The 16,012-nt window shown below is 51.6% G+C and overlaps 2 protein-coding genes across 6 annotated transcripts in view; one reads left to right on the forward strand and one right to left on the reverse strand.

The window, feature by feature from the left end:
- CAMP (cathelicidin antimicrobial peptide) overlaps positions 1-16,012 on the reverse strand; it is a 29,654-nt gene that overhangs the window by 1,008 nt on the left and 12,634 nt on the right. The window contains exons 2-5 of one of the 5 annotated variants that reach the window (XM_051851049.2): positions 11,928-12,848; positions 11,271-11,325; positions 2,264-2,296; positions 470-588 (exon numbers count right to left, since the gene is read on the reverse strand). In XM_051851049.2, coding sequence (XP_051707009.2) covers positions 470-588; positions 2,264-2,296; positions 11,271-11,325; positions 11,928-12,110 — 390 coding nt within the window. In that variant the 5' untranslated portion in view covers positions 12,111-12,848. 5 annotated transcript variants of the gene reach the window in all.
- On the forward strand, positions 11,474-14,051 carry LOC103349222 (cathelicidin-related antimicrobial peptide Bf-CRAMP). The gene is made up of 4 exons (XM_008260578.4): positions 11,474-11,813; positions 12,271-12,375; positions 12,524-12,610; positions 13,626-14,051. Exons 1-4 carry the CDS (start codon positions 11,622-11,624, stop codon positions 14,049-14,051), a joined length of 810 nt encoding a protein of 269 aa, XP_008258800.2. The 5' UTR covers positions 11,474-11,621.

Genomic DNA, 16,012 nt, shown 5'->3' on the forward strand with positions numbered 1-16,012 from the left:
CCCTATCCTTGCCTGCTCTGATCGCCTCCCTCACCCTCCCCACTACCAAACAAGGGAGCAGCCTTCCAGCAGCGCCTACAGTGCGCCAAGCCCTGGGCTGGGCACTGGAGGACTGAGCGCTCCCTGAGCACACAGCGGGCGCGAGCAGCCTCAGAGTGCCTCTGAGGGCAGCCACGGGGCTTCTTGGAGGATGGGTTCACTGGACCCTCGAGGGATTACAGGATACAGAAGGAGAATTAAAGCAGGGGGAGGCACAGGCACTTCCCGGAGCCAATGGCCCGATCCTTGTCCCTGGGGCCTGCAATGGGAGGGGCTCCTCTGGCACAGCAGGGACTTTGAGGCAGGAAGTCCTCTTCCTGGGGGAGCACAAAGAGCCCCAGGAAGTTTTTCTGGGAGATCAAAGGAAGCTCTGTGTGGCCAAGCCTGGCTGGAGCAAAGCCACCTGCAGCCTGGCCTGGCTGGGGCTCACCTCCAGCGGCTGGGGGTCCATGCTCAGGAGGCGGTAGAGGTTGGCCTCTGAGGACTGCTGGTTGAAGGCATCCACAGCGCGGAGCACAGCCTCCCGGTAGGTGAGGTCCTGGGCGATGGCTGGGGGCATCAGCAGGCCCAGCAGCAGCAGCAACAGTGACCACCAGGCCAGGGAAGGTCCATGCTTATGGGTCTCCATCCTCCCCAAGTCTGCCTCCCCTCTGCCCCCAGGAACCTCCTTTATACCCGACTGAGCCTGATGCAGAGGCCCAGCCAGGGCCCTTCCTGACCTGCCCGTCACTGGCTGCCTGCCAGGGTTGGGGCTGGGCTTGCCTCAGCCCCTTGCTGTTGCCTCACTGGCTTGCTGGGCAATGACCCGGTCTGCCTGTGTGCAGGATGAAGAAACGGTTTCCTCACCTCCTGGCCACTGTCAGTCTCTCCTGGACCCCACAGGGATGGTCACAGTCAGGGTGCTGAGGCCCAGACATGTACTGTGGTTGCACACTCAGCCAGAGCAGGAGGAAGGAAAAGGGGGCTGCTGTGCAACCTGGTGTCACAGCCCAGATGTTGCCCCATGGCCTCTTGGTCAAGCAGGACTTGCACATCAGGCCGTCCATAGCAGCTGGGGAAAGACTTATCCGGGGCACCCAGCCCCACAGGACTCTGCTGGTCCCTTCACCTTCCCAGCTGCCTTCAGGATCTCCAGGAAGCTCACCTGGGAGAAAAGCAGGTGCCGGTGCCAGGCCTCGGACAAGGATGAACCTGCCCACCCTGCACTCCTCTCACACAGAGCCCCTGCCTGGCTGCCCAAAGGAGATGTTCTACCCTGCCCAGGGCTGGACTCTCCTCACACACATGGAATCAGTCAGAGCTCCCTGGAACAACCCAGGAGTCTGGTCTGGAGGCCTTGCCTTCCTTCTCTGGGTCACGGCCCAGTGTCTAGGCTTCCCAGGTTTCAGGAAGGTACGTGCAGGTCAGTGTTCATGTGAGGTAGGGACGCTCACTCAGACCCTTAGAACCCATGGCTGCCCTCTCTCCCTCTAGGGAAGGAGGGAGAGGCTCCCTTATAATGCTTCTCCATCTGCAGGGTGGCCTGCAGACTCTAGGGGAGAGCAGGCCAGATGTCCCTTCCCTCCATCACTGACCCCTCCCAAGAGCCTGGGCAGTGCTGCCCCCCCCACCCCGCCCCGGCCATGTATCTCTCTCTCTCTCTCTCTCTCTCTCTCTCTCTGTCTCTCTCAGATCTCCATCCCCTCTGCTCTGAGTGGATCAGCCCATGGCTGCAGGATAGGTACTGCAGACCTAACAGGCAGCTCCTGCACCATGTAATCAGGGTACTTGGACCCCTGAGGGCTGCCAGGAGCTCTGGGAGATCTTCGACGGGTTAGTGGAAGCTGGAGCCTCCTCCCCAACTCAGAACCCCTCCCTCACTAGGGAACAAGACCCATTTAGCCCCTCTCTCCCTTCCCTCCACAGCTCCCCGTATGCAGCCCTGGCTGTCCTGGGCGAGGCCCAACCTTTGTCAGGACGGCCAGCTGGTTTGAGCAACAAAGGACCATGCAGACAGCTTAGTCCTCCCCTCGGGGAGCACAGGCGACAGGGTCCTGGGATGGAAACTCTGGGAATCTTATCTGTCCCTAGTCTCTCTCTGTGGGCAAGCCCCTGTCCCTCTCTGTGCCCAGAGTGCACAATCAGCATGACAGAAAACCAGGCCCCGGCAGTCAGAGCTCCTGCACCAGGCTGCCTGAGCTACAGTCTGTCTGCCAGGACCAGCTGTGTGGTCTTGGGTCCCTACCTGTGTATCCATGCTGCACCTCAGTCTTCTCATCTGTAAAACAGGGGTGATCTTCATAAGGTCTTGTTTATAGAATTATTGTGAGCGTTAACTGTCACACAGAGTACAGTCAGTACAGGTGAGTTGTTTTTGTTATTATTGTGATATCTTGGGTTAGTATTTCAGAAGCAAAAGTGCAGCCCAGGAGGTGCTAAAATGGAGGTGCCCATAAAATGGAGGTGCCCATGAGTGGAATCACTCAAGAAGTGAGGGTTTTTGGGGGCCTGCATTGTGACACAGTGGGTTAAGTTGCCGCTTGGAACACCAGCAACCCATATGAGTGTCGGTTCAAGCTCCATTTTTTTTTTTTTTTTTTTTTTTTTTTTTTTTTTTTTTTTGCCAGGCAGAGTTAGACAGTGAGAAAGAGAGACAGCAGGAGAGTTATAGACAGTGAGAGAGAGACAGAGAGAAAGGTCTTCCTCCTGTTGGTTCATTCCCCTAATGGCCGCTACGGCCGGCGCTGCGCCGATCTGAAGCCAGGAGCCAGGTACTTCCTCCTGGTCTCCCATGTGGGTTCAAGCTCCATTTTCAATCCAGCTTCCTGCTAATGCACCTGGGAAGGCAGTGGAAGATGGCCCAAGTGCTTGGGTCTCTGCCATTCACATGGGAGAGCCTGGCCCAGCCCTGGCCATTGAGGACATTTGGGGAGTGAACCAGTAGATCTCTATCTCTCTGTGTCCTTTTCTCTCTGTTATTCTGCCTTTTCAAGCAAATTAATTAATAAATCTTCAAAAGATAAAATAAAACGGTAATTTCTACCAAAGGTGATTCCCAAGACCCCTTTGTACTTTTATGGAATCAACTCGAAACAAATGAAGTTCTCATGGTGGAACTTCAGGGGCCAGCTTCAGTAAACTCTTTTATTACAGATTCTCAAATTATTATGGTAACAACTCCCAAGACCAACCACTACAAGAACCCCTCTTTGCCACACTGGCTAAGTGCACATGTAGGTCACAGGCCCACTGGAACCCCCAGCGAGAGCAGAGCTCTGGAAGATGTAATGGAATGGAAATGGAAGACATCCCAGCTTGCTCATTAATTTTTTTTTTTTTTTTGACAGGCAGAGGATTAGCCTAGTGAGCCGCGGCACCGGCCGAGCCCATTCTTAATCTCCTGCTCTTCACTCATCAGCCACCTGATCAGACAGCCCACCCCCTCCAATGGAGCCCAGGTGGGCTTCAAACTCTGCCAAGCAGCTAAGCAAGGGTGGTGCAGGATGTGGCCCCGGTAGCAGAGTTGGTTCAACCTTTACTTCTACACACAATATCCCCTTCTTGAGGCTCAGTTTTCTTGTGCAAAAATTGACAATGGCAGTGCAACCCTGCAGGATGGCAGTGCGCTGGAGTCAGGTGTACGGTCAGAGACGCGGGATTCCTTCTCTATTCAGAGCAGAGTGTGCTTACCCTCGGTGGACGACAGAGGGCGCCAACCACCGGTTCTTCCCGGACTCCGGACCACTCCCCGTGGCAGCTGTGACTTCCTCTCACTCCCAGGACTGTATCCCTTAGGAGCCTGGAGTGAGTGGATTACCTACTGTGTGACTTGGAACAAGTCCGATCTGCAGGATGTGAATGAAAGGCACTACAGTGTTTGTGTGGCTTCAGTGAATGAGACAGCTCATGGCCACTGTCAAGTTCTGCGCTCCCCGAGGCATTTTCACTAGCTGGGTCAGTTGTCAGATCTCTGCCGTGTATGGCCTTAAACCAACTGTCTCCCAGCAGACACTGATGCACACATGAAAGCTTGGGAGCTGGGCCCCCTCCTTGCCAACACCACCACCCCCAGGCCCAGGCTCCGCTCCCGACACATTGCTACTCAGAGTCAGCCTCTCCAGGAAGTCCGCCCCCTGTGCCCCCCAGTTTGCATCCTCTGCAACACTCCCCACTGACACCCAGCTGGGAGACAGCTCACCAACCCTCTCCCCTTTAGTCTGTTCCCAGGTGGGACCACCGTCTCCTCAGGAGTCCCAGTAGCCTGGGCTGCCCTATCAGACTGGGATACCCAGGCTCCCCAGGCCAAGGGCTCCCTGAACGTGATGATCTTGTCTGTCACAGACAAGAGCTCCCGAGGCCAAGCCCCTGCAGCCTCCTCTGCCCACAAGCTCCCTAGGGAACAGGACCCCCTCTTCCTCTTCAGCCCCCTCTCAGGACTGGCACTGGGCTCAGCCCTCAGAAGGGTCCAGGTCGGTGAGGGCAGCTGCTAGCAGGTCCAGAGCCAGGTTCGGGAATCATCTGTCAAGCAAAACCACCCAGCACAAGGTGTTAATGGATAATTTCTGCAGACTATGCCCTTGTTCCCTGGAGTGACTTCTGAACGGGGCCTGGGCAGGTAGCCAGGGAGGTGGAGTCTCTGTCCAGCTGCAGAGACAGATCTAGATACTGCCCAGAGGCTCCGACTCCCAGGAGCCCCATCTTCTGCTGGTGGAGGGGTGCAGTTTAAACCACAGCTTGTCTCTCCTGATCCAGGAACATCCCCTAGGGCCAGGAGCCCATTGCATAATCCAGGTTTCCCAACCCAATGCTTGCCACCTGTGAGAAAGATAAGGCCTCAACCTTCTCGCCCGAGGACTTTGCCCTGAGTCCTCCGCTGTTCCCAGCCTTTGTCAGCCGCCCATAAATCTTGAGCAACTCCGGCACTTCGGTGCCGTCTGGTGGCCAGGGACCATGTGCCAGGCTGCCTGCCACTCTCCTTCTGTTTAGTGACCCAGAACCACACCACTGGACTCTGTCCTTCCTCCTGCGGCTCCTCCCTGGCCCCAGCCCCAGCCCTAATCAGCTTCCCTCTCGCGGTTTCCTGCTCCACAGACCTCACTCCTTGCCACTCTCATGCAACAAGTTACCTGTGTTGGCTAATACTGTGGTCAGAGGCACAGGTGGCGATTTAAATTTCAATTGAAATTAAGATGAAATAAAATTGCCGGTGCCGCGGCTCACTAGGCTAATCCTCCGCCTAGCGGCGCCGGCACACCGGGTTCTAGTCCCGGTCGGGGCGCCGGATTCTGTCCCGGTTGCCCCTCTTCCAGGCCAGCCCTCTGCTGTGGCCAGGGAGTGCAGTGGAGGATGGCCCAAGTGCTTGGGCGCTGTACCCCATGGGAGACCAGGAAAAGCACCTGGCTCCTGGCTCTTGCCATCGGATCAGCGCGGTGCGCCGGCCGCAGCACGCCGGCCGCGGCGGCCATTGGAGGGTGAACCAACGGCAAAGGAAGACCTTTCTCTCTGTCTCTCTCTCTCACTGTCCACTCTGCCTGTCAAAAAAAAAAAAAAAAAAAAAAGATGAAATAAAATTAAAAATCAGTTCCTCCATCCCTTTAGCCCCATTTCAAGGGCTTAACAGTCAAAGCTCCACTGGCAGGGAGCTGGCCGGAGGAGGCCTCAGGTGCCTTGCTTGTCTCTACTGGCCCCTGTCGGCATCAGGAGGGTACACGCAGGCCCTTCCAGTGGGGCTTACTATAGGAGCACCCCTCTGGCTGCAGAAGAGGGTGAAGTTTCCGGGAGCCCCCCAGTCATGCCTCGTGGGGATCTGTTGTCCATGTCTCACACCCATGGTCACTTCCGCCAACCAGTGTTTCCCAGAACGACCATGAAGATCTTCCCCTTGCCTCGTAGGGGAGGTCAGCAGCCCATAGCGGTGGCTCTGAGTAGGTCAGGGCCCACGAGACAGGTCCCTCTGGGTGCTATTCTGAGCCAGGAAAGTGCAGCAGGAATTCCCTGCTCTGCGTGACGATGGCACAGAGGGTCTCAGCAACCGCCTCCGCCACATTTTAGTCCCTTGTTTCTGGATGCAGCCTGAGGCCCTGAAAGAGAAGAGACCTGAACCAAGGTCTCCGGATGAGTTTTGGGCAACTGTCCAGCCATTGCTATTGCCATTCATGGAGTGTGTAACCTCAGCAGTTGGCTTTTCCAGGGTCTGTGCGCCTCTGGGGCTGCACGGGTGAAAACAGGCTAAGGCGGTAAGTTAAGGATTTGGCCAACACAGAACCTCTGGAACAGACACCACCCAGAGGCTGCAGCCAAAACAGCGTGCCAAGATCAGGACACCCATTTCCCTTCCCTGAACACAGGCTGGTTTGATCCGAGCTCAGAAGGAGGTGAGAGCCCCCAAGAAAGCCTGTGTTTGGCAGCTGGTGGCGGGGAGGGGTGTTGTCTCCTAAACACAGGGCTTTGGTTTTGCCAAGTGGGGCTGAATTAGAGCCACTGAGAAAAGGCTGAGATGCAAGCAGATCTGACACCTACATCAGGATCAGCTCCAAACAAACACAGAAACACACACACAGGAACCCTGAAACTGGGTTATGCAGGAGGGGTAGCGCTCTCTGTCCCGTGACACTGCCCAGCTCTGGGCCCTGAGCTCTGAGCAGAACTGACCTTGGAGAGGCATCTCCCCAAGAGGCAGCCAGGGGGCCAGTGCTGTGGCAGAGTAGGTAAGGCCATTGCCTGCAGTGCTGGCATCCCATATGGGCACCAGTTCGAGACCCGGCTACTCCACTTCTGATCCTGCTCTCTGCTATGGCCTGGGAAAGCAGTAAGAAGATGGCCCAAGTGCTTGGGCCCATGTGCCCGCAAGGGAGACCTAGAAGTTCCTGGCTCTTGGTTTCCGACTGGCCCAGCTTTGACTGTTTCAGCCATTTGGGAAGTGACCAGCAGATGCAAGACCTATCTCTGTAACTCTGCCTTTCAAATAAATAAATAAATCTCAAAAAAGAAAAATAAAATGTTATGAAACATGGAGGAAGCCAGCCACAAAGGACCACCTAGTATATTATTCTATTTATATTACATGTCTAGAATAGACAAATCCATGGAGACAGAAAGTAGATTAGGGGTTACCTAGGGGTGGGAGTAGGTCCTGGGGGAACAGAGGGGGTGACTGTTAAGGGGAGGAGGTAGGCACTTCTTTTTTTGAGTAATAAAGATGAATTAAAATCTACTATTGGGGGGGCAAGTGTTGTGGCATAGCAGGTTAAACAACTACTTGGAATGCCTGTATCCCATATTAGAGTGTCTTTTTTTTTTTTAAGATTTATTTATTTATTCGAAAGGCAGAGTTACAGAGAGGCAGAGAGAGAGAGAGATCTTCATTCCAGCGTCCTGTAAATGCTCACCCTGGGAGGCAGCAGCAGATGATGGCTCAACTACTTGGATCCCTGACACATATGTGAGGGACCTGGACCGGGTTGGAGACTCCTGGTTTTTCCCTGGCCCAGCCCTGAGTGTTGCAGGCATTTGGAGAGTGAACCAGCAGATAGAAGATTCCTCGCTGGCTGTCTCTCTGCCTTTTGAATAAAATGAAAATAAATATATATTTAAAAATTTTAGTCTTCTAGGGGCTGGGGCTATGGTGCAGAAGGTTAAGCCACCGCTTGCAGTGCTGGCATCCCATATAGGTGCTGTTTTCAGTCCCTGCTGCTCCACTGCTAATGCAACTGGGAAAGCAGTGGAAGATGGTCAAAGTCCCTGGGCCCCTGCACCTATGTCGTAGACCCGGAAGAAGCCCCTGGCTCCTGGCATCACCCTGGCATAGCCCTGGCCATTGCAATCATTTGTGGGGTGAACTAGTGCATGGAAGATCTCTGTCTCTCCTTCTCTCTCTCTCTCTCTGTAACTCTACCTTTCAAATAAATAAATGAATCTTTAAACATTTAATCAAGAAACTCAACAACAAAACAAACAACCCACTTAAGAAATGGGCAAAGGACTTAAACAGATATTTTTCAAAAGAAGAAATCCAAATGGCCAACAAACATATGAAAAAATGCTCAGGATCACTAGGCCATTAGGGAAATGCAAATCAAAACCACAATGAGGTTTCACCTCATCTCCATTAGAATGGCTTTCATACAGAAATCAACAAAAAACAAATGCTGGCGAGGATGTGGGGAAAAATGTACCCTAATCCACTGTTGTTGGGAATGTAAATTGGTAAAGCCATTATGGAAGACAGTGTGAAGATACCTCAGAAATCTGAATACAGGCCTACCATATGACCCAGCCCTCACATTCCTGGGAATTTACGCAAGGGAAATGAAATCACCATATGAAAGAGTTATCTGTACCCCCATGTGTATTGCAGCTCAATTCACAATAGCTAAGACATGGAAGCAACCCAAATGCTTGTCAAATGAAGACTGAATTTAAAAAAAAAAAAAAGGTGGAATATGTACACCATGGAATACTACACAGCAATAAAAAATGAAATCTAGTCATTTGCAACAAAATGGATGAATCTGGAAAACATCATACTTAGTGAAATAAGCCAGTCCCAAAAGGAAAAATACTGTATGTTCTCCCTGACCTGTGATAACTAATAGAGTACCTAAAAGGCAATCTGTAGAAGTGAAATTTGACACTTTGAGAAGCGATGACTTAACAGCCCTTCTTTTGACTATTGAAGAAAAGCTGTCTTTTTATACTATCTATTAAACTCTTTACTTAACATAGAATTAATCATGTGTGTATAAAGTTAATTGAAAGTAGAACTTAGTAAAAAATAAGGGTGAGAGGGAGGAGGAAGAAGGGTGGGAGTGTGGGTAGAAGGGTGGGCATGGTGGGAAGAATCACCATTTTTCTAAAGTTACAATTATGAAGCATATGAAGTTTGTAACTTTAAAGCTGTATAGTTCTGCATACATTCCATGGACTTACTTCTAAGGATACAGTTTGAAAACTTGCCATGGGACACTAAATTCTCTTAAGCTGGGTGGTAAACGTACCATTTTAAGTGTTAAAGTGATTGTATGAATAGGATTAAACATCACAGTGGTCATATAGAAAGAATTAAATGTTAAAGTGATCATATAAATAGGATTAAGTGTCTGGTAATAATAATAGATAGAATTAAAAAGGAATGAGTGCTCCAACATGGGAAGCAGTCCATACAGCAGACTCATAGAATGACATTCGCTTTAAGTAGCACTCTGACCTCAGAATCAGCCCTTCTGGCATTCTGGTCTAGCTAAAAACCCCATGAGAGCATTTCAGGCATGGGAAGCTAAGACACTGTGGCAAAAAATTCCTACATGAAAGACCTACATGGGTGAGACCCTGGTGGAAAGAAGTGGTCATCAAAGAAAGTATTTTTCTCTGAAGGGAGGAGAGAACTTCCACTTTTCTTATGGCCTTGTCTAAATACTGACGGAGTTTGTGAATTCAAAAGGCTTCCATAGCCTATGTAGCTCATGTCAAGAGCCTTGGTGATCACTGACATCATACATAAGAGTGTTAATTATTAAAGTAACAACAGGAGTCACTGTGCACTAACTTCCCATGCAGGACCTCTGTCCTCAAAGAGTTGTACTATGAGTTAACAGTAAAACTTGTTCTCAAAGATTTGTTTTATTTTAGTATATTAAGTGGAGGATATTCTTATGTCTCATAAGTTTTTGTTATGTCTACATGTTCAACTCCATTGCTTGTTTTTTCAGGTGCTTCCTGAATTGATGATAAAACTCATTCTCAAGGACTTACTTTCTTTTAATGTATCAAGTGGAAGATATCCTTAAGCCTCATAAGTTCTAGTTATGTCTAAGGGCTCAAAGAAGATGTATTCTTGGGTGCTTCTTTAAAGTTAATTAAGTTTCTAAAAAAAAAAAAGAAAGAAGTGGAATTAACTTTAAGTTGCAATGACTTTGAACAGCCCTTGTCTTGACTGTTGAGAAACAGGTCTTTTTTTTTTTTTTTTCGTGCAAACTTGTTGAACTCTTTACTTAGTATACAGTTGGTGATCTGTGTATAAAGTCAATTGAAAATTGATCTCAATGGAGAATGGGACCGGGAATGGGAGAGGGAGGAGGAGGAAGGGTGGGAGTGTGGGTGGGAGGGCGAGTATCTTGGGAAGAATCACTATAGTCCTAATGTTGCGCTTATGAAATGCATGCGGTTCATATTCCTTAAATAAAAGGTTTCTTTGGGGAAAAAAAAATTTAGCCTTCTATCCAAGCATTCATTATCCTTCATCAGCCAACCTCTCCACCTTCCTCATTTCCTGTGTTTCCCCACCTGCAAATAAACACCTTAAACTTCCAAATACATCACACTGGCTTCTTCGGCCAAGCCCTGCCCAGGCTTCTCTCTGTCCCTCCTGAGACACCTGGATTCCTCCTCCAACTTATCTGAACCTAGTCTGTGTCAAAGTCAGACCAAGTCCCACCTCCCCCAAGAATTGCCTCCAACTGCTCCTGGCCCAGAGGGAATTCATCCAGTCCCTCCCTGGGGCCCTGAGGTGCACACACAGACCCTGGCCAGCCTCTCCTCAAGGGAGATGATCAGAGTAGAAAATCATTACTTAATCATTACTTAAATGATTACTCAATCATTTAAAAATGATTAAGACAATCAATTTCCTATTTTGAGTATTACACCACAATTTTAAAAACTTTGTAACAAAACCCAGCAGTGCACATGGTCTCTGGGGAGCTGAGAATCCTGAAACTCTGCCTGTGCTTTGTCGCCACCAGGCCTTTGCACTTGCTGGAATGGCTGCCTGGAGTGCTCTTCCCCATCCTTGCAGGCCCTATCTTGTCGCCTCTGCTCCTCTGGGCCCCCTGGAGAGTCCTCTGCCAGGTCCTAGACTGCAGCTCCCAAGGTGTAGGGGATGCCTTACACTGCCCCTGCACTCTGTTCCCCACAGCCTGAGTGGAGGTCTCTCAGGAAAAATCCCTCAGCACTCCATCTAGCCAGCAGCACCCCATACTCTGTGGGACATCCTCAGACACCCTGTACCCCAACAGACTCAGGCAATGAGGGCTGATCCTGCACGGCCCCTTCTCCTTTGCTCCTCCCAGCCTTCCCTCCTGCCCATTAGACCCCTGGGGAAGGGAAACTGGACCCCAGTCTGCTGTGTCCCCCACCTGCGGCCCTCTGAGTGGGCCAGCTGGTGAGGAAAATGCCGCTGCAGTGAGGGCTCCCACTCAGACACCAGTAGAACCAGGACTCGGGCCCAGTGCCCTGCACCTGCCCACCATACCCACCTTTCACAGGGGACAAGCGGACTTGCAGCACTGCACGGCTGTTCTCTGCAGCAATCTGGGAAGGCAGACGGGAGGGAGCTGCTGTGAGTGGGTGCAGACCTGGTCAGGGTGGGTGGTCAGGACCCTGTGCTGAGGCTTAGGCCCCTCATCCTCACTTACCACTTCCTGTGGCCCCAGGAGCTGGAGGGAGAGTGGGGAAGCTAAGTAATCCTTGCCACCCCTTGGGCAGGCTGGCAGTTCCCAGGCACAGCCTTGGGGAAGGAGGCCAGCTGGCCAGAGGCTGCCCTACCCCACCCCAGGCAGGCATAAAGCCAAGCAGAGACTGTACCTGGCAGACCACAGCCTGGCAAGATGGAAGGGGTCACAACGGCAGGGCTGCTGCTGCTGCTTCTGGGTCTGGCTTGCGCTGAATCTAAAACCTGGACCAAGGACACCACCCTGAGTCAGTCTGAGACTCTGAACATCATCGTCAATGACTTAAACAACCAGTCGAATGAGGAGTATGCCTTCCGTGTTCTGGACGCTCACCCCCGGCCAGACTGGGTGAGAAGGAACAGGGGCTGGTGTGTCCCATGCTGGCCAGGACATTCTAGATGGAGGGCTGGGCTAAGGGCTCTGCTGCCCTGATACATTGAGGTGTTTAGGAAGGCCCTTTACCTCTCTGTGCCTCAGTTTCTCCATCTCACTTGATTGCAGCAACCATTTCACTGAGCAGTGCTTTGCAGTTTTCTGAAAAATTTTCCAGCAAGCATGATAGGTGATACGGCAAACAGGAATGGCCCCAGACACAGGGATGCAAGCTTCAAGGTCCTGCTCTGTCATTCTTGGTGCTGTGGTCATTGCCAATCTGCTTTAGCTGGACCTCAGTTGAAAGTTGGTGGATGGTGGCAGGGATCTATCCAGGCTTTGACTTCCCCGTGTGCTGTGGGATGGCCTGGGTGTTCTCTGGGTTTCCATCAGAAACACGGCTGGCATTCCTATTGTCTCCTATGCTCGACAGGACCCAACGTTTTCAGATCCACAGTTAGTGATCTTCACCATCAGAGAGACAGAGTGCAGAAAGAAGAACCTCAGCCTTGAGCAGTGTCCCTTCAAGGACAATGGGGTAAGGTCCAGCTCTGCATGGAGGGTGAATGGCTGCTTCCCTTCTTTGGCTACACCTGCACCAGGACTTTGGTGTTTCCTGGTTCTATGCCTCTCTGGGGCCTCCTGAGTCAGTGGCCATCGTGCGACCTTGTTCTTCTCCCCTACAGAAAGAGAAGACATGCTGGGGGCATGCCAAGCCTGTTGATGAGGGCCTCCGTGTGATGGTCAGCTGTCAATCTCAGAAGTCTGGAGAGGTGAGCAGCTTCCAGAGAAGCAGCAGAGGGCAGAGGGACAGGGTCCAGAAGTCAGAATAAAGTCCCCTCAGGGGCTTCTTGCTGCTCCCAGCCCTGAGCAGTCTGCTGAGAGTCTGAAAACACAGACTAGGAAAGCATGAGTCCTTGCTGAGCCACTGCTCTTCCTGGTGACCTGGGCCTTGAGCTCTGTTCTCCCCAGGGCAGAGGGTTCCCATCCTTGCTGGTCCATTGGAATCACCTAGGAAGGATTTGTAAGCCCAGGTCACAACCCCGTAGTCTGATTTGGTCTGGCACGGGGTCAGGACTGAGAACTTGGGCTGGAAGCCGCAGATGGTTTCCTCTAAGTGCCAAGTGGGTCATACCACTCACAAGTCAGAGTGTGCATACAAATGTCCCCCACGGACTCACCTGCAGACACACACCGATGCACACACAGCCACCTTTACAGCCAAGAAAACCAAGACCTAACGAGAAGTTCCCTGCCAACTACCCAGTGAGCTGTTGCTTTGGCACAGTGGTTCTGGAGGGTGGACCCCAGAGCAGCAGCATTGGCATCCCCTGGGAACTGAAAAATGGAAATTCTTAGACCTCACCCTGGATCGGTTGAATGAGAAATTCTCAGGGTGGGGCCCAGCCACCTGCATTTTACTGAGCCCTGCAAGTGATTGCGATGCACAGTGAAGTCTGAGAACCAATGCCTTAGGACCATAGAAGCATCCAAGCCCCTGCTGCAGTCGCTCTACTGTGGAGCGTCAGGGGAAGCAAAGCTCAGAGAGGCTGAACAATATGGCCAGGTTCATACAATGAGCCAGGCATGGAGCAGAGAAATCTCCTGGGCCTCCGTGGCCAGCCTGGGGCATCTCATCACTGCCAGTCTCCTCTGGACCCTCCACATATGTTTCTTCCCTGGGGGCAGAGAGGATACTAGGCCTTGGCCTTGAATGGGGACACCCTACCTTCTCAGCTACCCAGCCCCAGCCCTGTATAATGCCAACCCTCTGATTCCCCCTCCCAGCACTGGCGAGCCCGAAGAGGCTTAAGAAAATTCTTGAAGAAGCATTTCAGATGGCTGTTTAAAAAAAAACAAGTCAAAGAGAAAGCATGCTATGAAGACTTCCTGAGATGGGTCTGTGTACCTGGAGCCAGATCTGCTGCCCATCTACCTCCTGCTGTCCCCTTCCCAGACCAGCTCTGGCCCAGCCCAATAAACTCACAGCTCAGAACCTGGTCGCTGCGCTCCTTCCTTGTATTTCCCAGTTGCAGAACTGCCCAGGAGGCCAGGACAGGGATGAGCTTCTCCCAGGCTTTCCTCCATGTCCCAGGGCCCCATCCTGCATCCATGTTTTTTATCATCACCAGAGTAAGAATCCAAGGGCCAGGTGACATCACACAGGTAGACCTGGGATTAGAATCTCCCAGGGTGGACCATTTGGATACGTAGCCCTCAGGTGTCAGTGCAGCTGTGGTAGCAACTCCATTCTGAGATGTCATAAAGGATGGCATCAGAGGCCATAGCATCAGGTGAGAAATCTGAGAGGGAACCTAATACAGAAGGGAGAGCTCCAAGGCCAGAGGAACAGCTGAGCAAGTGCTTGTGGCCAGCAGGGCTGCACAGGGAGACAGGAGGGGAGGGAGAACACCGGAAGCAGTGACAAAAGGGAGGAGAGAGTGGTCCCCACCAGGCCGGGGTTCCTCACCAGAGAAACTGGGGTTTCTCCTGAGCTCGGGCAGGCTATGGGAGGTGCGTGGGTCGGGAGAGTACAGAAGGGAGGGCTCTGGAACGCCACAAGGAGCCCAGAATGGAACAAGGCCCAGCGAGGGCACTGCCCAGCGAGGGGCACCTGGAGAAAAACAACTGCACCAAAAAATCTGCCAAGCCAATAGTCAAGCATCAGCTTTCTTTTTTTTTTTTTTTTTTTTTTTTTTTTTTTTTTTTTTTTGACAGGCAGAGTGGACAGTGAGAGAGAGAGACAGAGAGAAAGGTCTTCCTTTTTGCCGTTGGTTCACCCTCCAATGGCCGCCGCGGCTGGCGCGCTGCGGCCGGCGCACCGCGCTGATCCGATGGCAGGAGCCAGGAGCCAGGTGCTTTTCCTGGTCTCCCATGGGGTGCAGGGCCCAACCACCTGGGCCATCCTCCACTGCACTCCCTGGCCACAGCAGAGGGCTGGCCTGGAAGAGGGGCAACTGGGACAGAATCCGGCGCCCCGACCGGGACTAGAACCCGGTGTGCCGGCGCCGCTAGGCGGAGGATTAGCCTAGTGAGCCACGGCGCCGGCCCAAGCATCAGCTTTCTAAATGACCCACTCACATAACTGAACAAATTTACTGATGTGCCCAAAACACATATTCTGTGACTGTGTGGATGGTGGGATTGAGTGAAGTCACAAGGCCAGAGGGCATCAGAGGTGCCAGGTCTCCAGGGACCCCCAACTTCCCTGTGTCCCCAACATCCCCTTTCTTGGCTCTCCAGCTTTCAGTGGGCATCATCACAGCTTCCATTTCCATGTTTGCTCAAATCCATTGTAAAGATAAATAAACGCAGAGCTAGTTAAACTGCACATAAATCTGCACAGGGTTCACACCACCTCATGTAATGTGCATAACTGTAAGTTTTACAAAATGTTTAAAGGAATTTTTTTGGTACATTTGTTTGATTCCATGAATTACTTTGAAAAAATAAACCACTGTTCCTAAAATACTTAATGGAGTTACAACAGAAAAATGACCCAATGATATTTAAGAGAAATAAAATAAATTAGTATTTTCATTTGTAAGGAGTTAATTTTTTATGGTGTAGCAAATATGAATATGTTCACTGTATATATTAAAAAGACAAACATTTAAGAATTCACTTTCCAGATAAAGCATTCAACCTCTTCAATATATCTGAGAAGTGTTGCTACCAAAAGCATGTTCCTAAGAATATATTAAGAACGCAAGGGCCAGCGCCATGGCTCACTTGGCTAATCTTCCGCCTGTGGTGCTGGCACCCCGGGTTCTAGTCCCGGTTGGGGTGCCAGGTACTAGTCCCGGTTGTTCCTCTTCAGGTCCAGCTCTCTGCTGTGGCCCGGGAGGGCAGTGGAGGATGGCACAAGTGCTTGGGTCCCTGCACCCACATGGGAGACCGGGAGGAAGCACCTGGTTCCTGGCTTCGGATCGGCGCAGCACCGGCCGTGGCAGCCATTAGGGGAGTGAACCAATGGAAGGAAGACCTTTCTCTCTGTCTCTCTCTCACTGTCTATAACTCTCTCTCTGTCTTTCTCTCTCTAACTCTGTCTGTCAAAAAAAAAAAAAAAAAAAAAAAAAAAGAATGCAAGGGGCCAGCATTGTGGGGTAATGGGTTAAGCTACCAGCTGTAATGCCAGCATCCCTTACAGGTGCCGGTTTGAGTCCCAACTGCTT

This window comes from Oryctolagus cuniculus, chromosome 10, assembly GCF_964237555.1.
Source record: "Oryctolagus cuniculus chromosome 10, mOryCun1.1, whole genome shotgun sequence".
Taxonomy (NCBI): Eukaryota; Metazoa; Chordata; class Mammalia; order Lagomorpha; family Leporidae; genus Oryctolagus; species Oryctolagus cuniculus.

What these genes read in the sequence shown, in the direction of transcription:
- LOC103349222 (XM_008260578.4), top strand. Translation starts at nt 11,622, where the DNA reads ATGGAAGGGGTCACAACGGCAGGGCTGCTGCTGCTGCTTCTGGGTCTG. An exon ending in GTCCCTTCAAGGACAATGGG is followed by an intron (nt 12,376 to 12,523) that starts GTAAGGTCCAGC and finishes TCTCCCCTACAG; the next exon opens with AAAGAGAAGACATGCTGGGG. An exon ending in AATCTCAGAAGTCTGGAGAG is followed by an intron (nt 12,611 to 13,625) that starts GTGAGCAGCTTC and finishes TCCCCCTCCCAG; the next exon opens with CACTGGCGAGCCCGAAGAGG.